Below are 23,640 nucleotides of genomic sequence, written 5' to 3'. Positions count from 1 at the left end.
CCTTAACCCATTTACCTATTGTATTTTTGTATGATTCGTTGTCTTGATAAGAATGAAAGAAATATAATAAAACAAAAACGGTTTAAGATATATTTGGAGCAGAAAAGCGTGAATAAAAAACATCTTTTTGAGGGCGTTCATACATATCGGTAAAGTAAAAAGGAGTAAAAAATACCAATGTTTACAGAAGTGCAATTATATAATAGTGATAGATATACGATAAAGATAGGGTAAACAGACTAATGAAAAACATGTTGTGCATAAAAAAAATTAAATTCTCGATTTCTTTTTTCTAAAACTAAAAACTTTTAAACGAACCAATGAATGAATGAATGGATGGATGGATGGATGGATGGATGGATGGATGGATGGATGGATGGATGGATGGATTAAACAAAAAAGGAATAAATAAATAAATGAAAATGAATGCATGGATGGATGGATGGATGGATGGATGGACAGACGGACGGATGGATATATGGATGGATGGATGAATAAAAATGTATATCACCAGCAATTTGTGTGGTCTAAAATATACCCAGCTGTGATTGGATGTGATTAGCCGAGTTTCATCAGACCTGGATTACTAAAAGTTTAACCACCTATGGCTTTCACAGCAACATTGAAAAATAGTCATTTAAACAAAATTCATTCATAGGACGATTATTATTTACTCAAAAAATAATAATTTATAGGTGATTTATTTATTGGAGAAAGAGTAAAATCATCAAAAAATAATAAATAAATAAAATACAGGATCCCAACAATCTTCACTAATTTTCTCATTTCTTAACCAATAGAGAATAATTATTTCATTGTTATAATCTGGCAATCAATTTGAATTCATGTCTAGAGACTGACATGCTAGCCTTGTGGAAACACAAAAGCATATGTATGAGAGGCTAGTCAGTCGCTAGTCATTCCAGAACAATAGTTATTCAAATTGTCGCCATATTTTGATTCGGTATATGAGTTAGCAAACATATGAGCTTATCAAGCCCTCACCTGGCAGTTTTATTCACCTCGGCCGAAGGCTGCGTCAAAATAAAATGATTTCATGCTCAATGTCAATACAATATTATTGTTCCTTGATTTATTAGAAAGGCTTGAGTATATAGAGTTTTGTGTGCTGATTGGTCAAGCAGCAAGTGATTATGAAACGACATTCATTGGTGATTACCACAAGTAAAAATACTAAAGAGGAAGTAGCAAAAAGATGCTTTATTAAATCCCAAATTTTGTCTTTTCTCAAGTCTAAAACAATGCGAATAATTATTATTCGCATGCTCAGTGATTATCTGTAAGTATCCCATTCTACTTCATCATGTTGGTGAATATTAACCAGTGATCACTTTGCCTTCAGCAAATAATTGTCAAATGCTACTTTTGCTGACATAATAAACATTTTGGTCAGACTGTATTAATATTATTGATATGAGACTCTTTAAGAACGCTTCTCATAAACTGACCCATTTAACTTCATAAAATTTGGCATGGATTATTCAGCCTATTGTTTGTTTTTGTTTGTTTGTCTGTTTTTGTTTGTTGGTTGTTTTTTAAATAATTAGTCATTAAGATAGTGGCCATTAATGAAATAATGGATATTAAGCTTGTAAGCTTATGTAAGTTTAAATGTTGTTGCAGATATTGTTCAAATAAACTGATATATAACATATCTGAACATAGTTAATAATAATAGAGATTAAAATATTGGTTCCTACAGAATATATGAATACATATATACAAATACATCTGATTTTTATAAGATGGTAAGAAACTCATATAGACTTGAAATATAAGCTTTTTAATATAATAAGAAACTCGTAGATACTTGAAAAATAAGCTTAAGCTTATAGCTAGCTTTATATTAATCATTATTTAAACTTTAAAATTCTGAGAGTTGGTGGGCAAAACAATGTAGTTCAGCGAATTTATCAACAAAATCGATGCCAGATACGTAACTAAAACATTAAGAAACATAATGGTAAAAAATCATAAACACTTACCTAGTATTCCTGTCGAAAAATCGAGGCCAAATGCTGACATTTCTGCACGAAATTAAACCTGGTTTGAAAATGAAAACCTGGAAAAAGCGCGCCAGAATGCGCGCACGCGCGTCCAAATCTGCATTGCGTGACTGACACCCAGGCCGCGCGTCAGACTAAATTTGTCACGCAAACAACAAACATTCTAGTAAAGAATCAGTATTTTATTGTATATATTCACAATATATTTATAATTCTACGAAATATTATTAAATATTATAGATTCTCCAAATTGCTGTTGGTGGAATCTGGCAAGTGCAATTATTCTAAAAATAATATAAATAATATATTCAAGCTCTACGTATTTGATACCAACCAGGTATTCGCATGATATTTTTAATAGTCGACAGCGCATTTGACTGAACATCAATTAAAGAGCACATAAATAGTAAATTATTTAACAAACCATGCAATAAATTTTGACAGTTGATAACATTATTGCTAAAAATCAAAAAATTTGATATCTTAAAGGACAACTGACCCTCCAAAATGACCCATTTTTAAGAGGAACTACATCATTTGAGAAGTCCAAAAATCCAGTTTTTAAAGGGGATAGAGCATCCATTTTTCTAAAACAATTTTTTGAAAACATCGCATATATCGCTCTGGTGGCCGCCATCTTGCGCTTTTATCGCGGGCTCAGAAAAATAGCGTAATGACGTCACAACGTCACAAGAGTTCAAGCTTCCAGTTGTTTGCCTGACTTCTTCCTCAGTTTCTTATACGTTTTACTCAATATTTTGCGAAAAAATACAACTTGGTCATCAAATTAAAGGCATGTCAGAATCTAATTCTTCTTCCGAAGGCTCGGACAGCTCGGGAGACGATTTCGCTCAAGAATTTTTCGGAATGGACGACGAATTTGGTTTACGGCCATATCAGTTTGAACCAGAAATAGAAATCTCCTCAGATGAAGAGTTCAGAGAAGGATCTGACAGTGACATTATTGAAGACGATGAACAAGAGAACAATCGACTTACAAATTCAGATTGGTAAGTCGTACTTCTGTCTTATCACAAAACTGAACTACATATCCATTTTATATAAAATCGTATCTTGCCACTCGTGTTCTTGCAATATGTTCTTTAGATATTGGTATGCATGAATCCAGTTTGCGACCAAAAGCAATACCAACTTTCACAATTTTAATTAAAAACATGTTTAAAAACATCGCTTGATAGTCAATAAGTTATATACTGCAGGATATAGATACAGGGATATAGTTGTGTCACAAGTTGTGTATGTATATTCTCACTTGGGACAATCGTTGATAATGTTCAAAGATACTAAGAATTGTTTTATTTCTGTTAAATAGGTGTACCTGTGGTAGCTGCCAAATTATGGATTCAATATCTGAATGCATTTGTTGCCAAGAAATCGAAAAAGTGGTTGCAACATGCCAGTCTGTTGTTGAAGATGGAGATGCTGATGAACCACCACCATGCATTACTCAACATCCTGGATTCTTACCTGTTTGTGCCAATAAGTATGTTCTTCGAACCGCATGGGCTCAGTACAAACAGCAGTACAGTAATGCGTATGAAGGCCCAGAGCACAAGCAGTACAGACACATTGCATATAGGCAACTAGCAAGATGGTGCTGGGGAGTTCTTGGAAAGGAAGTTCGGGTTGTTCTGCCCTCTTGTGCTGTCATGTGCATCAGAGCACACTTCCCTCCCCCTGGACTAGAGGAGGACTTTGAATTTGAAGGTTTTCACTATGCAGATGATTAGCTTGGCCTAAAGTTACATGGAGTTATTATATACATTTTATTTATTCCTTACTTCATTTCATATACACAGAGTGGATTTTTTTTCTATCAGGATTTCTGAATTGATAAATTGAAAAGGAAAACATGGAAAGGCTGAGACCAAAATGTATAAGATTAGTCATGAATTTATTTTTAGATGAAGTACATATAGAAAGTTGTTTATATAAATGTTTTCTAGGTTTTGCATATTTTATTATTTAAAAACAACTACACCTAGACAAAATATCCAGCTGAATAGAGAACCTAGTGTACAAAGCACTAGTGGACAAAATCATGAGCTAACCAAGCAAATTTTGCAGTTATACTAGACATGGATAACCAATATTTCCTGGGCACCAATTTGTCTGAAAACAAGGCTAGTCAGTATTGTTTATAAAGAATTTGCCTTGAAGTAGCATGCTATAATGGATTCAAAAATTGTGCTAAATGAAAAAAATATTCTCTTGGTGATAGAATCCCACCCCATCTTAGAATCTCGGTACTGACTAGTCTCATTGTCAGACAAATTGGCACTAGGAAATCTTGGCATCCAGGCTTGTCAGCCATTTATGGCTCATATATTTTTTTTCCAGGCAAATAGGCCCTTTGCAGCTCAGTAATCATGTGCTGATTAATTCACTGAGAGCAAATGAATGAACATCTTGATTCCCATGAGTGAAAGCGAAAGTCACTATTCAGCTGGAATTTTTTCTATACTACATTCATACTGGGAGAGACCCCATATATAATGGAGCGTAGATAGTTAAAGAAAAGACCTCTTTTAAGATTTCATTTAAAAGTCAATCGTTTCCTAAGTGGTAATGATATTTTAATAAAATTTCCATCTGAACATCTAAAAACTGCAAACTTATCTACCACTTTAATCAGGTCCCCTTCACATTAATTACATATTTTGTTTATAGCAGTTTTACTTGGGTCTGTCATGTACCTTCCCATTTGTAGAAGCATTGTAATTATTACCAGTAATGAACACAACTGTTCAAAGATGAGGGGGATTGGGACGACAGGCTTACTTGACAGTTCTTTCAAAACAGCTATTCACTAGAGTACAATCACTAAAAGAGTGCCAATGATGCTTTGCATTATTTTCTACTAAATAGTGTTAATTAAAAATAGGAAATGGTTAGAATTAGCATCACTTAACACTACACATTTTAGTGTTTTTAGTCTCTACTACATTCCATTTAAATTAATTACCTAGAAAATCTTGACCGGTGTCGTTCAATCAATTCCTGTTTGTCTGGGGCAGGAACACTAGCAATGTTTCTTGGTAATTCAACCTCTTCAATTGGGTCAACCCCTGCAGCCTCCATGCCACCCTCACAAATTTCAAGTACTTTCAGTTGTAGCTCAGGGAGGAAAGCATAGCTTTTTCTTTGTAAGACTGGCTTAACAACCCAGCGCTTGTGCATCTTAGGGAAGCACTTGCGATAACGAGCTTCTCCACTCCTTGGGCCTTTTTGAACAATTGCTTGAATTCTAGCTGTATTGAAATTGTTGTCAATGGCAGCAAGTTGAGTACGAGCAACCATTCCCTTGTAAGAGAAGTGCTCTCTTTTTGAGCAATACTTCAGCATCATCGAATGATAAACTTCAAGCCCTCCTGTGTGACAAAAGTCGGTCAATCTTGCCAAGTCATTAAGTAACTTTGGTTGAAGGACAACCTCTTCTAGGGCCACATGAGCTGGTGACCCCGGCTTGATCCAGTGTGTGGTGCGCACTTGTCTGCGGGTTAGGGGAGGATGGGCACACTTTTTGAATACCTCTGCATCCTTCCAGGAATGCTTGTTCACGCAATGGTGAACAACAGATTTCCACTACTCTCTCAAAAGTTGTACATCCCCATTACATGTAGCAGCACACCACCAAAGATGGTTTGAAATGGATTGTATCCAGGGTGCCAGCTCTTGGTTTTTCTTCAATTTTGCTTTCTTGTTCAGCTTTTTTACAATTGACTTGGAAAGATGCCACACATCATACTGGTGTTTGATGTGGCTAAAATCTTTTGCCATAGTGCTGGTGATGGATGTGTGTCTGTCAGTTGTGATACATTTTATACTGACCGTGTCTTCTAAAGTGTTCAAACACCTTAGAAACCCCTCTTTCTCCATAGCATTGGAGCTGGTTACTTCAGAGACTTGAACAATGCTGAAGGTGGCAATTTTCCCTGTGCTTGTCTCCATCATAGTATATGTGCCATATTTAGCACTATGGCCAGGACTGTCACTTCGGCCATCACCATTGAGATTTACTATGTCCTTATTTGACAGCTCTTCAATTACAGCAGCCTCCTCTCTCTTCCAAGCATCATTAACAACAGGAAATAGGTAACGTTCCTGATGTCTGTAAAAGACCCTCTCACTCAGAAATTTTAGGCCAAGACAGGATGCAAAGTTTTGAAGTCTGGTAAAAGTATTACCAGTAAATAATATTGATGAGGAAATCAACAAGTTCCCAATAGCTAAGCGATTTAACATTGGCTGTGAGTACCATGTCAAAGCATGATGTTTCATACATATAGTTGTCACAATAAGTAGGCTGCCTTGACATACAAAGTTGACATCAGCGACAGGTGCTCCACAGCTTCTACAAAACTTGAATAACTGCTGCAAACAAGAGTTAAATACCAAATATTTAGGTTCTTTGATATGGTTTTCAAGAGTTTTATTGCAGTCTTTGTTTTCTGGCTCTAATTCACTGTCCGCTGTTGAAACTGTCTCTTGCGATGAAACAATGAAACCATGATCATCGTCACTTAGTGGGAGTCCCTCTTCCTCTGAAAACAAAGACTTTTCTGACTTTTGTGGAGACACTGTTGGCATTGACTTTACTGGTGAGGGGTGATAGCTAGTACTGTAGCTGTGGTCGTGGAAGCTCACACTGAGTATTTCATCTCTACTGATGTTTGGTGAAGGGGAGGGATTGTAAACTGTTGTTGTGTCGGCATCTTTATAGTATCCAGGCTCTGTCTGAGTTGATACAGTGGATGTTACAACATATCTACAACCAAGGCAACACTGAACACCAATCTCCTTACAAAGTGGTTCAGGAGAGAACTCTGGTGTTTCCATACTTGGTGGATCTTCACACGAGGGATTTATTGTGGCACATAGCTGCTCCACATTCTTTGAAAATACAAAAATAAACAATGTTTTCAACAATACTATAAACCATTCTTCGAGGCCTACTTTACCTTAAATAATACAAAATAAACATATTAACCAACAATGCTATAAATTATTCTTCCGTGGTCATTTATCCAAGCAAATTTGGAATATTACGGCAACATTGTTATGGTTTACGAATAGATATCAAATGTAAACTAAACACGTGCAAATAACCATTTTGAAAATTTCAAGTATCGATCAAATATTACTAGCTATACTTATGATTTTAAGCAACATTTCATCTATGAAAGCATAAATAGCTAATGATTGATGACTCGCTTCGGTATGCATTAATAAGTCTTTTTCATGAGTGATTATTTCGAAAAACAATGTAAACTATGTTATGTATAAATGACATGTTATCTCACCTCTTCGTTTTGTTTGCGTTTGAGCCGGTTCTCTGATGTAGCTCTTCTTTTAGCTGGCTTGCAAAAATTGAATACTGACGGAACAGCATCGCTCTTTAATCTCCTCTTCCTTTTTATCCCGGTTAACTGCTCCATCAGATCCACTTCAAAGCATGAATCCTCGAAGTGATCGCTGCAAACGTAGCAGTTCTTCAAAGGCGGCAGGTTCTCTCTCTTTATCCGCGCTATCCATGCCTTCTGAAGAGCTATTTTGTTAGGAATTTTGTGGTAGCTAACAGACTCAGTTTTGGAAGAATGGTTGGTGCATTCTGGCACACAACAATGGACCGTCTGGATTAAGAAACTTACTCTAACTTAGACTATTAAAAGATCGACTAGCACTCGAAATATACAAACTCAACAAGTTTGGAATGCAAGCTTCACGTTGTGACGTCACGGCATTAATGCGGTAATTTATTGCGGGCTCAAATATGGCGCTCTTCTATTGCTATTTTTCGCGAATTGATTATTTCTTTTCGGCGACATAGAAGCTGTATCAGAGTTCAAAGTTGAATTTATGTGATCTATGTACGTTGTAGTTTTATATGAAAAACGGCAATTTTTGGGGTCAGTTGTCCTTTAAGGTAAGCTGAGCTTAATTATAATACAACTATGATTATTGGATTTCGAAGTAACGCGATCTCTAAATAGTTCCCTCTTGAATATTAACTCTAAAAAGATACGAGCTATCGTGTCAAATAATAATTCATATTTGTTGCAATGTAAGTCTTGGGTAAACAGTCATAAATTGATCAAATGACGTATTTTATGTTGCAGGGGCGTGTTCAGAGAAGCTCCAAGAATCTCGTACCCTTACTTTATTTTGCCGAGCATGTGAAGTAAGAAATGAAGGCTCTGGATACGAGATTGAGGAGGTCCGAGAGTGCCTATACCCCGCCTCCCTCCCAATTTCATTTTAATATGTGCTGTATTAGGGAGGGGAGATGATTTGTTTATGTCAGGTATATTATTTATAGACAGCTTATCAAGGGCTTATTTTGGAAAAAAAATACATATTATATCTCGAATCGCGGTCCCAGTGCTTGTGTGGCCTTTCTTTTTATATTATTATTACAGCTGACCATGGAAAGCCCAGTATGCAAACGACTAGAGTTGGTATTTCTTGACAGGAACAAGTTTTTCGTCCTTTATACATGCCCACACCCAGTTAGCTGAAACAGCAACGGCACCATTACCAGATGCTTCCTGCATGGTTAGAACAAAAAAAATAATATTTTAAACATATTTTTCAGTGAATTTTTAAATGCGAGAACTATTATATATGTGAGAATAGACTGCATGGATCTTCTGCTCACCCCTTACCCTGTGGGGACTGATATCGTTAGTAAAGTTTACGATGCTAGCTAAGACTGAATACCCATGGATCTTCAAGTCACAAGGCTGAGTTGCAATTACAAAACCTCACGATATGTAGTCCTTAAAGATCACGTGTACCAACCTTTTTGTTAGTCACTATATGAGTAGCCGTTTCCTTATTTATTTCTGAAACAACGTCTCCATCATATCTATCATTTATTAAGGATCTATTAATCAGAGCATGTGAGCCAATATCAATAGCATCGCAGAGCGATGAAAGCTTGCAGTTGTTAATAACATATGTAAGCATGAAGTGGTATTAGGCAACACAAGACTACAAGCTGCCACTGATCCACCGTAACACGGCTTATAAACAGTAATCCTAGGATTAAACATACATTTTTTATTTATTCTTAATAATAATTCAATATTGAAGGATACGCAATGATGTAGCGTTTTAATTTCTTAGCGTTCTTCATATCGTCGTTCACGAAAATCTGTAATCCACTGAACACAGATGGTAACCCCTGTAAGAAAGAAGAAGTTCATGTGAAAATAGGTTCAACAAAGAGAATTGGGAAGCGAATGAGTACTGACAAATTTACCTTTGAGGAATTTCCTGTTTGATCACCAGGCTCTGCAGTCTTTGCCTATTTTTCCAAAAAATAACTAAGTTACATCCAGTTACACACAAAGATACAGTCATTACAAAAGCTGAACTCATCAGCGACGTTATAACTAGCGGCAATAAAAATCTACTCACCACAGAATGAAAATATTTTTTCAGGTGCTCAGGATTTGTCTGGTAACAACTGGATCCATATTTGCATATTTGTTTCTAGAATGATACCGCAAGAATATAAAATACTGTTCTTAGACAGCAAATAAAAATGTATTGTTATTTTGCTCATTAGCCGAACTCTGCGCCAGAGAGCAAGAAAGCTTAGTTTTTTACGAAGTGAGGAAGAAAACCAGAGAACACAGACAAAAACCCTCGAGCTCGGAAACTGGAATTTTGTCACGCGCGCGCATCAGACTAGTGTTGTCCAAAAGTGCTTACTTTTTTCACGATTTCCTCGTCATTATTCAAATCAGCTTTCCTTTTCCCTTTTCCAAGGCTCTTGGCCTTGTCATCTTCGTCGTCATCCATATTTACATCTTTACTTGTTGAAGCAGTTTCTTCGTCGCTGTCTTCCTTGTCATCTTCCATGATTTTGGATGTGTCTTGAAGAAAAATTCGACAAAAAGAGTCCATTTTAGTAAAAAGATGACATGAGCTTAAGGGGAAAATGCGAGTTCCTTATGGGAAATTACCATCTACAGTAGCAAACTAAACCGTCTACCTTTACCCATTTATTGTAGTTTATTTTTGTTTATTTTGAGATCAAGAAACTTTGAGAAATATTTAAATCCCAAATATAGTTACCCGTGAATCCGCGGGAGTTTTTGAACAGCGTCTACAGCAAAGAGAAACGAGACAAAAGTGGCAAATCAGTAAAGCAAAAAAGATAAGCGGCAAGACGGCGGAAAATGTTAGCTAAAGAAAAGAAAAAAGAAACAAATGTGTAAAAAATACTAAAGAAAAAGGGAAAAGATTGGACAGAGAAAAAACTAAGAAGAGAGACTCGCAGCAAGAACGCAGAAAAACAAATAGAAACAATAATATGAAGAAGACATACCGCTAAATGGTCGAGGTCAGTAGCCGTCTCCCAATCCTTGTCGTCCCTTACTCGAGTCACCCTCGGGAATCGTATTGATATTCCATTAGCTGTATGTTTCGTTGACTTACTGAATTCTGCTCCTGTTATTTCCCATACTGGTGCTTTCTGTTTAAAATCAAGGTATTTCTGAATTATTCAATAGACGAGATAATTCGGAAACCACTCGTCAAAGATTATGTGAAATGCACTGTAGGATCGTGTTTTCGTATCTAGCATAGTAGGCTTAGCTTGAATGAATAAGTGCCTAATTCACGATTGACTGATGAATATTACCTTGGGGTCATCTACAACAAAGTCAGGAATGATGCTTCTGTGTATATCAAGCCAAGTTGGAACTCTGTTAGGGTCCTATATTAGATCATTGAGGAAATCCTCATAGCATGAGCAAGTAATTAAAACATGGCCTGTTAAGTTAAGTTATAACATGGTTTAGTAATCGGACCCCCTTTAACGTCAGACACATCACCTCCAAACCCACTCACACTCTCCTCAACCCTTCACCCACCTTAACAACATACCAGTCGTCAAGCTTCTCAATTCCATGGTTTTTGACTCGCTCACTCGCTCTAAAATGCTGCAAAGCTATGACATATTTTCTAAGAATAAGAACGAGGTTTCTGGTAACCTACCTTGCTTATTTTTTTCATCTTTAGTTCTCTATTCAACCTCTCGATTGCTTTATCATCATGGCCATTGCCACATTTGACTACCGTACACCACATCTTGGTGCGAGGGTTGTATACTCCCATCAGGAATATTGACATGAGCCCACCTGGGAATAACAACGAGTGTCAAGTATTTTGCAAAGCGACAAACACTGGTGTGAAATACGAAAAGTGATGAGGGAAACAAGCCATATGCAACAGCAATAAGCCGCATTCAAATCGCTTTTGAAGGCAGTAAATGAGAGCTATTTTTGAACATCACTTACAGAACCACCTTATAAAGGCGTCTCATAAAGGTTTTATTTCAATGGGAATACCTTTGTTTCCTGTGCCATAGTACGCGCCTAGAACAACCAGGTCAGCGGTATCTGCCATGGCACCTTCTTCTAAGTAATCCTTCTTCATCTAAAAATAATCACGATAAAAATGTTTGAGGTGTACGGAAGGCATAAGCATTTCGTTTATTTTTGTTATCTTGACTTACCTTTAACCAGTGCCGTTTCCCAGGTTCGTAAAATCCCTATAACAAGCAAATGCAGCGCAGATGATGTAATATGTAATATTATAATAATTGTACTGAAATAATCATCATCATCGCACTCGTCACCACCACCACCACCACCACCATCATCACCACCACCATCATCATTAGAGCAGTTTTCGTATGACTGTGAAAAGCTCACAGCACGCACACGGTCGTGCCACTACAAGGGATACGCCAGACTAATCACATTGCTCGAGAATTTACTCTCCATCCAATCAAATACTGGAACACGGCGTAGAAGCAGTCACACCAAGGTCAAGTCACTGACAGGCTAATCACATTGCGCGAGAAAAAAATCAGCCAATTAATATACTAGAAAACATGACGGTCACGGCACGGCGCGCTTACGGCACTGAACTTTTCACAGTCATACGAAAACTGCTCTATCGTGGTCTTCACCACCACCATCATCATCTTCGTCGACATTGCCGTCATCGTTACCGCTACTATCATAACGAGCATGACCACAAGTTCCTCTACCATATACGCGGATGCTACTATCCATTATAACTAAAATACTAAGCGGCTCATATCATTGACATATCATACCTTGAGGTCCTTGAGAACAAGACCTTCAAGCCCTTCTCTCATAGCTCTGGCCATCAGTTTGGACAACTCCTTCTCAGTCTAAAGAGTGGAGAACAGTTTTCCATTGATTGCCCAGTTTACATTGAACCGACAAAATGTATGCAACACATTCTTTAAAACTTGAATAGCGTAATCCATGGAATAGTCAAATATAAGTCCCTTCGCTAAACAAACCTTTACAAAAGTAGTTTCAGAGAGCATGATTCTGTTTGGGATAGGAGTGACATTCTTTTCCAGAATCTGACGTCTTTCTTGCATGGTCCTTCAAAAATGAAAATGCTAGAATCGTAAATACAGTTCTTCATAAAATGTAATAATAATAATATAATAACTTTATTCTTATATAGCGCCATTTCCATTTCTGTCCAATTATGGCGCTTTACAAATTACAATTAAACACTAAAAATATATGGTAAAATAATTAAGAATTATATCAAATGTTAAAATAAATATACATTAAAATTTATTTTCCTAGTTAGACCCAGCCTTTACACCGAGCCCCACATACGCCGAATCCAACGCAAACGAGCGACGATTGGAGTTCATTTGCATTAGATCCGACACATGCGGAACGCGGTGCCAAGGCCAGGCCTTAATAACATGATATTAAAATGTAAAAATTAAAAAACATTCCGTTAAAAATCTTTGATAAACATGCATCTTTCAGTTTTGTTTCATAAAAGAGTTAAGAGAAGCAACGATAATGATTGCGCACTATTTTTTCCCCAAAACCTTTTTTCCAGGGTTGAGTGGAATATTTCGTGTACTTCCACCATACAAAATAATTATCTATGGTTTTATTATTCGATAATTTTGATTGGCATTCATTACATATTAAGATGATAGTACGAGAGATTTATCAGTTGTTTTTGAAAAGTGTTCAATGAAACAAGAATTACAAACATAACGCAAAATTACAGTGGGCACAACTTCTTTTCCTCTAAGCCCCCCACTCTCCACCCTGCAACCTTCTGTTCCATTTCTTCAGGCCCCTCTGTTCAGGACCAGTACGTATTATCCAGAACAAAAATATAACTAGTTTTTTGTATACGTCCATAACTGTCCATAACAAATCCATAACTTACTTTTTCATAAGATTTTCATCATTGAACTGAATACAATCGAATATAAAAAGACATACACTTGCATCTTTGAAAGCTGATTTCTGGTAAAAGTACAGACAAACAATGATAAATGGAATAACAGTTACAACAACAACAGTTTTAAACAGTCTAAATTACTGTAAATAGATGCACAATCTTGCACAATCCTTACTAGAGGATCTTGATTGTCATCTATATACAATAATGAATACTGACCTTGTGAATCCCAAGAGTTCCAAAAGGAAGGGGCTTGCCAGTTTTGTTATCAACAAGGAGAACCTAAAAAGATGAAAATTTTCTACATGTAAGAGACAAAAGGCTTTAAAAAATGGAAAAATAGTTTTAATTTGATACCAAATCATACGTCTGGCATTTCCATGTATTTTTGTCTTATTTTGCATTGCCAAACAAAGCCAACACTAAGATAGGGGATATATACCTAGTAATCCAACATTTAACTTTCTAAGGGAGTTTATTTGTCTCACCTCACTGTCAAGAATCAAATTATTTCCATGAGGACAAGACTTGGGAAGAAAGTCCTTTATGTCTGCCACCTAAAGTCATAAAAAATCAAGTACATTATTTGTATTATGTATACTCTGTGTAAATAAAGTCAAAAGACTGTCTTAACTATGCTACAAGACAGTACTGCTGTACCTTGTGAGGAGTGACTGGCTTCAGGTTACGACTGAAGAATTCAAACTCATTACCACTCTTATGGACCTGAGAGAAATTATTCAATACATGATATGAAAAATGAAAACATCAAAATACAGCTTTTTTATTAGAAGTCCACATGAAGGGAAGGGAGAGAGGGGTGAGATGTGGCTGTACACAGACTATACTCCACCTGAACTCTCTCTCCATCATACTTGATTTCAGCATACATTCCTCCTGGGCTCTTCTTGATTGCTTGAGAAAATGACTTGCAAGCTTCAGCCTAAAGTTGCAAAACAATAGATTAGTATGACAGCAAGATACCTTTTATTTATTATTTCTAGCTTAATGTGCAGGGGGAGCAGGGATGGGTGTGGTAGGAAGAGGAGGGATGCCAAGATGGTTCAGTACATTAGTACATACATTCTCCACCCCTCAAGAAACAAGACAGTTCAGTCTAACCTCTCTATAACTGTTACAGTATATATATATATATATATATATATATATATATATTCTAATTACCAGCATAGGTTTGATGGGTGTCATCACAGAGGCACGAATGCTAAGTTTCTTCTTCATGGATGGTACTCCATGATGACCATCCCCAGATCTTTTGTCCAAACATCTCTTGATCACATCTTTCAAATCATTTGATGCCTGGAAGGCCTTATATGCATCTGGGTCAATGGCTTCTAAGCTGTGAATATAGTGAGAATGTTGATCATGAATAGCACAGTTACTTTTGGGGTAGTTCGTTTATTATTCCTTTGTAAGCCACTAAATCCCCTCTCCCCCCCCCCCCCCCCCCCCCCCCCCCATCCCCCATCCCCCCTGCCCTGTACTATATAGCTAAGGCAATATTCGTGACAAATTCCTTGCAACTTCTTTAGTGTCCAGTTATTTTTTAAGGAAACTTATAACAAATACATAACAAATACATAACCAAATCAACAAATCAATCAACGAGTATGTGAAATGCTCCTAGGCGTTATGTGGATAAATAAACTATTATTATTATTATTATTATTAACTCACACATGTTTGGCACCAGTGTTCATTCTAAGGTCATGCTTGATCAGCCGGATTATGTACTTCAGGTCATTCACTGTACACTTTCTGGTTATCTTTCTTAACTCTCTCATCTGGTCATCTTCTTTGCTAAAAGTTGTGAGATTATCCAGGAATTCATCAACCTTGAATTAATTTTTTAAAAAACTTTTAGAAAATATATGATTTCTGAACATCAATGATAAGACTAGTCTCCTACGGGTTATGCAGCCACTATTGGTGTCGTCACGCAACACTCACAACACTATTAGCAGCTGTGTAGGAGACTATATATGATAAGACAGTATAAAATTGATACTATATAATAATATACCTCTTGATTACTAAGGGTACTTTTATTTACAGGTTTACAAGCAAGGCTCTGCTCAAAGAAATCACTTATTGTCTCAGCTACATCCCCCTGAAACAATAATTAACGACACATTACCAATATTTTTGCTATAAAATCATTCACTCATTATCCTAATTATTCAACTTGAATAAATTATTTCAAGAAATTCAAATTACCTTCTCTAAGTCAGTTAACATTTCATCTTGATCACTCCCAAGAATCTGAAATTCAGTGCAAAGAAGATTGATTAGCAAAAACAATTTTTCAAGGATTTTCCCCATATAAAGAAAACATAGGTCTACAGTATGACATTGAACTTGTTCAAATACTCTGATGTTTTGATCAGATGTTAGCTAATAGGCCAGTGCCCACTCCTCTAAAGGATGAATCCTCCTAATTACCCTTTTCTTACCTCATCTAGGTTTTGGACATTTTTATCAACCTATATAAGGATTTGCATAATTTTAATGAATAATTAAAGCTATTCAAATCATTTTAAATGAAATACAAACCTGGCTAAAAAGCTTAATAAGCTGCTTGCTTTGTAAATTATAGACTCTCTTGTTAACTCCTGGTAACAACAGCTTGGCTAACAGAAACAGATCTCCAGTGTAACCATCTAAAATTATGCAGATGTATAATGCTTATTGAATGACACAAAAATGTTAAAATCTTGATTATTACTACAAAATAATATGAATACAAAATTTAGAAACATTTTTGCTGCAGGGCCCAGTCGTACGTAGGGTGGATAGCACTATCCGATGGATAAATCTGGATAAATTTATTGGATAACAGCATCAACTTAGCACTATCCACCCTTTGTACAACCACTCCTTGCAGATGATTACCTCCAGATGCTCCTGCGCTTAAGAAATCAGCAATGATCTTTGTTTTGGCATTATAGCTTGGCTCTCCTGCCAGCATGGTACAAAGACGTCTGAACTCACGAAATGTGTCATCCTTACTTAGACCATGCTTGCCTGTGGATGATTCATCTACATTGTACAACATGAAATTTTTGAGTCTATTTTGCAATCTTAATTACAGTATTTTATTAGAATCACAAGCCGAAAGCGAAAATAAATTGAATCCTTAATTTTTAATTCCCTACCATCAGATCTTGATCTACCAGCAGCATCAGTAGTAAGTGTCCGTATTGCTGTTGATCCCTTCGTAGGACTGAAGTTAAGAGTTGCTTGAACTCTCTTAGCAGGACTTTTGTGGCAGAAGAGACCTTGCTCTTACCATCTAAACACATTAGAGCAGCATTATCACAACAACATAACCCAATAGCCCAATATTTGACAATCTCCCCTCCCCCCCAAATTATACCATTAATATAGCCGAATTTGGTCACATTCTTCCCCTTCACCTCCACTGTTCACCTCTATCTCTCCCTCTCAACTAAACCTCTAATTCTGTTTCAAGAGTTATATCAGGATAAGCAAAACGTATGCTTTCTATGCCTTTCAAAAGTTTTCCAACGACGTTTTAAAGAAAAAATAGTTAACTTTACATAAGCTTTAATACCTTTAATAAATCCTTCAATCATATTCCTGTCGTCATCATTCATGTCTTCAAACCCATCCAACTCACTCGTACTTTCGATCTTCTTTGTCGTTGATCTAGCCCTACTCAGAGCCTCAAATATACATTTTACATGGTACCACTGTTTCATCAACCCTCCATCCTCACTGAATGGATTTGTAACCAGTTTTCCTATTCTCGCAGACTTCTTTTCAATCTGCTGTTTACAAGTTTTACACTTAGCTCTTCCTTGAGACGCGTATTCCACAACAAACGGTTTCGATTCGTCCGTCATGTTGAATACAGTTCTAATGCCGAGACGAACTCTCGTAATTCTGCGTGTTAAAGTTATTATTCGGCAAGAAAAAATCCTTGTATAAGCAAAATACATGAAGTGAAATTTTGGGCAAGTCTGTTCAAGCCCATAAACAAACCGGTCTTCCTGTGGTGTTAAAATTGCAGGGAGACTGGGAAGGATAGTCTAGTACCACAGGAAACCCAAACTCCGCATGGATCTTCCTATTTTAAGAGATTGCTAATATAAAAAAATGAATGTAAATGGGATGGCTGCGTTTATCGCTATTTTTCCACTAAAAATAAAATCCCACCAGCAAAATTCGCAGGTAAGAAACTCTTATATTAGGAGTTATCTACTTTCTGTCCTTTAGTTTCGATCACCTAATGAGGTTGAGTGTGCGGAAATATTCAAAACTTAAGGGAATCCGGAATCCACGAAAGTTTAGGCTTTGGAATCCGGAATCCAGTACTCTGAAATCCGGAATCCAGGCCCTGGAATCCGGAATCCAGTTTATGATGTAATCCGGAATCCACCCTTTTGAATCCAGAATCCGCACCAAAAGTTTTGGAATCCGGAATACAACCCTTGGAATAGAAATCCAGAGTCTCGGAATCCGGAATCCAGCGCTTGGGATCCGGAATTCACCATAGGTTCGGATTCCCTTGCATGGGGCGACTTAATTTCTTTATGATCCATCAAGAAGCTCTAAACTCTACTACTAATCGTGGATGTGTTCCACAGCTGTGGCGCGGATTGATTGCTAGTGCTAAACGAGGTGAATTATCACGTCTAACGATCCTCGGGCACCCATGAAGGGAGTTTACTGAGGAAGGTCTCTGTCTTTTAACGCTATTTCCAGCAGTGTTACTTCTTCGTTTGGACTGGCTTTCCTCCTCGTTCTCAACAGCTGGACACCATTTTCTACAACAACAGGAACGAACAACTAATCTCGCAATCTTGATTAGCTCTTCCGATAGCGTCTGTTAAGTATACCATACAACAAGGGATTCTGGGCATGTTTTGATACGATTAAAGTCATGCTGGAAATAAGGTCTAGGTATGGTGGCACGTCATAGCCTGCCATTTGTAATATATTGATTATACTAGCCGGAGTATAACACAATATAAATGCAACAATTAAGACAAAGATTGTTCGCGCACTTCGAATTTCCTCGATGTTAGCAGCAGGACTTTTTCGCTGTAAGTTTTTCATGGAGCTTGTGTGACTTCTGATAAGGAAATACATATTGACATAGTAAATGGCACTGATGCTTAGAGGAGTGGCTACAACAGCGATGAGAAAGGTTATCGTGTAAGAAAGACTCGTACTGAAGTAGAAATGACAAATACATTTGCTAAACTGGTATTCGTGTGCTGACCAACCAAACACGGGCACAACTGACATCACCAGGGGGAGTACCCACGGGATTATTAGTAATATTATCGTTCCAGTTTTATTAAATACACGTCTGTACAAACTGGTCTTGGCAATTTTTAGATACCGGTTAATACTGATGATACACAACAGATGTAAAGATGACGAGCCAAAAAGGACAATAAACGTGCCACTTAGTTGACATCCCACGTGACCAAACACCCAGCCCCCTCTACAGATGATGGTGATTAGCATAAAGATGATGTTAGCCGATCCACCTGCGTCTGAAATCGCCAAACTTCGTATGAACACGCCCCCAGGTAACAGACGTGTATTGCGTCTAGTTGTTACTATGACAACAAGTATATTGCCAACAATGCCAGTCAGTAGAAGGATAGAGAAAACGGTCGAGAACACTGCTGAAGATGTTAGCGACCACACGCGATCTGACATCATGTTATCCTCAGTTATGGAATATAGACGACATTAAATTCAAGAACCTATTGAAGAGTTAAAAATAAATTGATTAACACTTAAACTTAGCCCAAGCGATTCTGTATGACTTTGCACAATTCTGCGTCAATTGAAATTTCCCGTCAATATCATTTTATTAGTTCGCGATTTTATTGAAGTACGAGGCGTCTCCAATTCCGCGTTATGGTGAAGTATATTTCCATTTCTCTACTTGGTATACTAAGATTGACCGTGTGTTGACATAGATACCGTACAGGCAACTAAAAATACATTCAAATAATGTAACTACCAGTTAATAATGATTGAACGAGCAAAAGAAAATAACAGCAAACCATCGATTCTCATCAACTAAGAAGCATTGTGTTTTCAGTGTCCGAGTACGTAATTCTTGAGATAACGAAGCAATGATAGCCATGAACTTAAGAGACTTTAATCCAAGTCATCTATCGCTTTATAATAGAAGACTGTCTATATCAAGACACATAGAGATCAAAAGAACACGCCCGCGAGGGGAATTTCAAATCTAGATTACGTCGTAAGGTTCCTTATCGATCGTTATTTGTCACTATCAGGATCAATCAGTACTAAAGACCTTACCTTAGTTATGCCCCAGAGCTATAAAATGCGGTCCTAGTTTATTCATCAGGTAGGGCCTCTAAATTTTTCCTAGGGAAGAGAAAGAAAAATAAACGCACTTAAAGCATGGGGTGAACAGGTGCATATGTAGGGGAGCTAATTAACCGCAAGCAAGATGTCATGGAAAGCAACTCTATAAACATATCGCTCAGTATCTATCTGCGATCCTTATAAAAGCTTTGTTTGTCACGATCATCAACCGTTTTTATAGCTAGCAAATACGTGCATGGCAAAGCACAACACAAAGTGACTAAGCGTAAAAAGTATAATATGTAGTGTAAATGCTGTCACTCTCTCCTAGACTTTAAATTTAGCTATACTACCCGCGCCATAATTTCTTAAAATATAAATGCAAGATTAAGAAGAAGACAAGAGAGTTTTACTTTATATGTAATCATCGTTAGCACTAAGTGACTTAAATGCGCGCAATTTTGCTTAAGTAAAAAACATCAGTCGTCACAGCTGTACATAGGTTAAAGTAAACCAACGCATTATTTAAAAAAAAACTAGCTGCACGAAAAACAACTACATCATAATAAATAATTTCATGAGTGGTACAGAAAAATATAATCTTTCTATAATGGATTTCGAGCAGCCGCCCTTCTATGTGAAACCCGCGAATCTGATAAAAAAAAGGCTCACCCACATAGAGCCATTCTAAAATAAACTGTCGAGAGTTAGCTTAGCTTGCGGCTTCGATTGAAAAATTGATACAAACACGAAAAAACAGTATTTAAAAGCAAGCACTATCTAAATAAGACCTGAATCGTCCCGGCTTCGAAATTTAATTCACCCCGCATGCATATAGTGTTACGTTTTCAAGTAGAGAACCCAAACTTGTGGGGTTTAGTAATGCACTTTACAACAATCGTATACTGATTTTCTTCACTGATATTTTTGTCACCCCAAAGTCGTCTGTCATTTTTGGTTTTCTAGTTTTTTAGGGTCTATGAATATGAGAGCAGCTGGCCGCCGAAACATCATATAGTGACAATCAACCTTACACGGCTTGCCTTAGCGTTAAGGAAGGGGAATTCGTTAATATTTAACGGTAAATACCTCCCAGAATATCATTTTTCCCATTTTCTCTGCAAGCTTATCGATGTTATAATTAAGATTATCTCAATTTGGTTCGTTTTACTTGCCAGAGAAACTTAAATCCAAATAAGTGATGTTTTTATAAATTTATTCAAGCCACATAGTCATTCCGCGGGGGAAAAAAATCACAGAGAATCGGATTTTTTTTCTTTAGAATAGTCAAACGCTTACTTGAAACGGAAAAAATTGAAAGAAATCCTGTGTAGCACTTAAACGATGTTACTCGATCCTCCGGTTTTTCCCCTTCAAAATTCTGTCAATTTTTTTGGTCAATTAAAGCCTGCGTTATACGTACACAAGTCATAGCTATGGAGGTGACCAGAAAAAAACGTATTTATTATTTAACTCATTTATGCAAGAAGATCAAAATTTTTTGCCTGAATGACCATGATCTCAGTTAATCTATATGAGCTACAAGACTAGCTTATATTTAAATGAGGCCATTATTCAAACTTCTAACATTAGGAATAGAATGGAGGTCTATTATCCAACCGTCAGACTTATAACATATTAGTATTTGAGACAATACTCCGAGAGGAGTGAATAGAGGAATCTGTTTCGTCTAGTGGTTCCTACCTTTTAATCATGCTTTAGATTTAAGATATTTATTGCAATCTTGCGCAAGGTTTCCTATTCCTGCACGATGTAAATGCAGTCCTTTAGTGGGTTTAAGGGTCCATTTCCTTCTGTTACATTTGAGAAATATAGTCCTCCCATTCCCGTTCGTTGTCAAAGGCCTAAGCGATTTGTTCACATCCTTTCTTGCTGTTTCAGGAGACCTCGAGGTCTTGGCGAATGATTTCTAATTCAGATATCGCTATTTTCACAAGACGGCAGCTGCTGTTCCACAGATTTCGCAGATTCCACTATCCTCTCTGCAAGGGCCTTGATTCATCAGACTGTAAGATTATTTGTACAATATGTACAAGATATTGTTAGGATTTTCCTTCTGATTATTGGCTTTATATAGTCCTCCATAATCCTCCACTGTGGCCCCTGGGAAGGTTTTATAATTAACTCTTGTTTGTCTTGCTTACTTTTCCAACCTTCGACTTCGATATTATAGAATCCCCAATTAAACTGTACTAGTTTTGTTCTGTTCCCGGAGCGATGGTCCTGGTTATTAGTAGGTAGCTGTTCCGCAGCTTTGTTCTTTGGAAAGAAAGAAAGAAAGAAATAAAGAAGAAAGAAAGAAAGAAGAAACGAAACAAGAAGAAAGAAAGAAAGAAAGTAAAGAAGAAGAAAGAATCATTTTTATAACATTTGGCTTTCTTTCTTTGAGTCCACAAGAAGAAAGGATAGATCAGCGGTAATCCTTATCAAAGAAATCAAAATGGCGAACCGAACCAGTTTTTGTTTTCAGTACCACGTTTTAGTGTTGAAGTAGAAGGTGATATTACAGTACCAAGAGCTCCTGATCAGGACGCACACCAAGCACATTAGATGAACCTGTGATCGAAACGCTAGTGAGTCTTTTTTAACCTGATAATTTTTTCATGATCTTTCTCGTTTTTTTGATCTGAAAGCTTCGTTTTGTCATAAATACCTACGGTGTCATACAGCCTATTTGTGGAAATATTATTTTTCCTGTCTTCCTTAAAGAAACGAGATTTAAAAGCTTTGGGGATCAAATTTTTACATGTTATGATTCAAGACAGAGTACTCGCTCCGTAGAAGATGATTAGACCAATAAGTCGTATTATAACGTGGTAACTTATATTATTGAGCTGAAATTATATATTAACTCCCTGCAAAAGTTTGGTTTGATGTTCTTATTTTTTTGTATTATTCATTTAGATTAATAATTCCATAGATTCTTAATTTAATAAAACCACTAATTAACCATTTCATTTTTATATTATTGGTGTCGGAAATAATGTTTTTGATAAACAATAAGTTTACACAGCTATTTGGAGAACATTTCTTTGCCTCCGATGTTTGTGTCTGCCATGCGTATATTTTTAATACCATTTAGCTCGGCCCATTACATAAAAGTAGGGTTACCCCTAGCGACTAGTCTTGTTTTCTAGGGCACCAAATAAAAGCATGCAAAAGGTTTACCTTTTCTTTTCTATTCAAGTAATTTAGTATCTATAGTTAGGGAATTACAAGTATTGTAAATTTTGTGTTTTGCTTTTTTCCTCAGGATCTGTGGGTACCTTTGATATTGTGTGTCTGTCTGCATGTAAGTGCCTCAACTACAACATATTTAACAAATCGCGTACAATACTCCAGTTAACAGTTCCATGTCAGTGACACGATAATAGTTCCTATCCGGGCTGGAGTTACGCACATGATAATTGTAGTTTTGCTATGCGCAGAAACTCAGCCTCGGCTATTATCGTAGTCACTTGAACGGAACTGTAAATGGAGTGATTGTCATTCATTTTAATTTCAATTGGGCCTATCACCCTTTTTCTCTCCCGGCCCCCCTTAGCTTTGTATGTTGTGTAATTTAAATTGTAATTATGTTTGTGGCAATTCCAATTGGAAACTAAAGCCATTAACACATTTATCCAGATGAATGGTGACATCAAGTGACCACATTGACTTTTCATGACTGCACTTTTATGTTGATGGGTTGATGCCCTCATCATGAACAAAAAAAGGAAATTCCTCCTAGAAAGTAACATTCTTTAGGCAATGTTGCATGAAGAAAATATTGGCTGGCACGAGGACTATTTTCATCTTTTCAAATATGTTATTATTGGGGTATGAATATTCCCTTGGAAGAATATCCTTTGCCGAAATAAGCGACTTTAATTGAAAATGACGTATTAAAAAACCATACCAGCCTGGTCATGTTTTTCCTACATTTTAATTTTAACTAAACTAATTTGAG

At 36.8% G+C, this 23,640-nt stretch overlaps 3 protein-coding genes across 3 annotated transcripts; 1 reads left to right on the top strand and 2 right to left on the bottom strand.

The window, feature by feature from the left end:
• Positions 1-2,552: 2,552 nt before the first annotated feature.
• On the top strand, positions 2,553-5,025 carry LOC148906131 (uncharacterized). Its single transcript, XM_089039557.1, has 2 exons — positions 2,553-3,037; positions 3,361-5,025. Exons 1-2 carry the CDS (start codon positions 2,823-2,825, stop codon positions 3,776-3,778), a joined length of 633 nt encoding a protein of 210 aa, XP_088895683.1. The 5' UTR covers positions 2,553-2,822; the 3' UTR covers positions 3,779-5,025.
• Positions 3,961-7,951, bottom strand: LOC148906130 (uncharacterized). The gene is made up of 2 exons (XM_089039553.1): positions 7,352-7,951; positions 3,961-6,941 (listed from the first exon to the last, which is right to left on the bottom strand). The coding sequence occupies exons 1-2, from the start codon at positions 7,484-7,486 to the stop codon at positions 5,634-5,636; spliced, it is 1,443 nt and encodes a 480-aa protein (XP_088895679.1). The 5' UTR covers positions 7,487-7,951; the 3' UTR covers positions 3,961-5,633.
• A 128-nt stretch (positions 7,952-8,079) lies between these two features.
• Positions 8,080-17,212, bottom strand: LOC148906129 (DNA ligase 3-like). Its single transcript, XM_089039402.1, has 27 exons — positions 16,921-17,212; positions 16,502-16,630; positions 16,239-16,385; positions 15,900-16,006; positions 15,564-15,608; positions 15,370-15,456; positions 15,024-15,181; positions 14,511-14,685; positions 14,179-14,268; positions 13,986-14,051; positions 13,814-13,882; positions 13,545-13,607; positions 13,311-13,390; positions 12,400-12,487; positions 12,187-12,264; positions 11,578-11,613; positions 11,411-11,498; positions 11,058-11,200; positions 10,702-10,776; positions 10,387-10,533; positions 10,134-10,164; positions 9,768-9,931; positions 9,471-9,545; positions 9,313-9,357; positions 9,149-9,234; positions 8,850-8,916; positions 8,080-8,596 (listed from the first exon to the last, which is right to left on the bottom strand). The coding sequence occupies exons 1-27, from the start codon at positions 17,210-17,212 to the stop codon at positions 8,498-8,500; spliced, it is 2,730 nt and encodes a 909-aa protein (XP_088895528.1). The 3' UTR covers positions 8,080-8,497.
• Positions 17,213-23,640: the final 6,428 nt, after the last annotated feature.

Source organism: Actinia tenebrosa, unplaced genomic scaffold (genome assembly GCF_029948245.1).
Source record: "Actinia tenebrosa isolate PJP-AT-01 unplaced genomic scaffold, QUT_ActTen_1.0 PGA_scaffold6__47_contigs__length_16458017, whole genome shotgun sequence".
Taxonomy (NCBI): domain Eukaryota; kingdom Metazoa; phylum Cnidaria; class Anthozoa; order Actiniaria; family Actiniidae; genus Actinia; species Actinia tenebrosa.
Note: the sequence above shows the minus strand (reverse complement) of the source record. Positions and strands in the feature narration are given on the sequence as shown.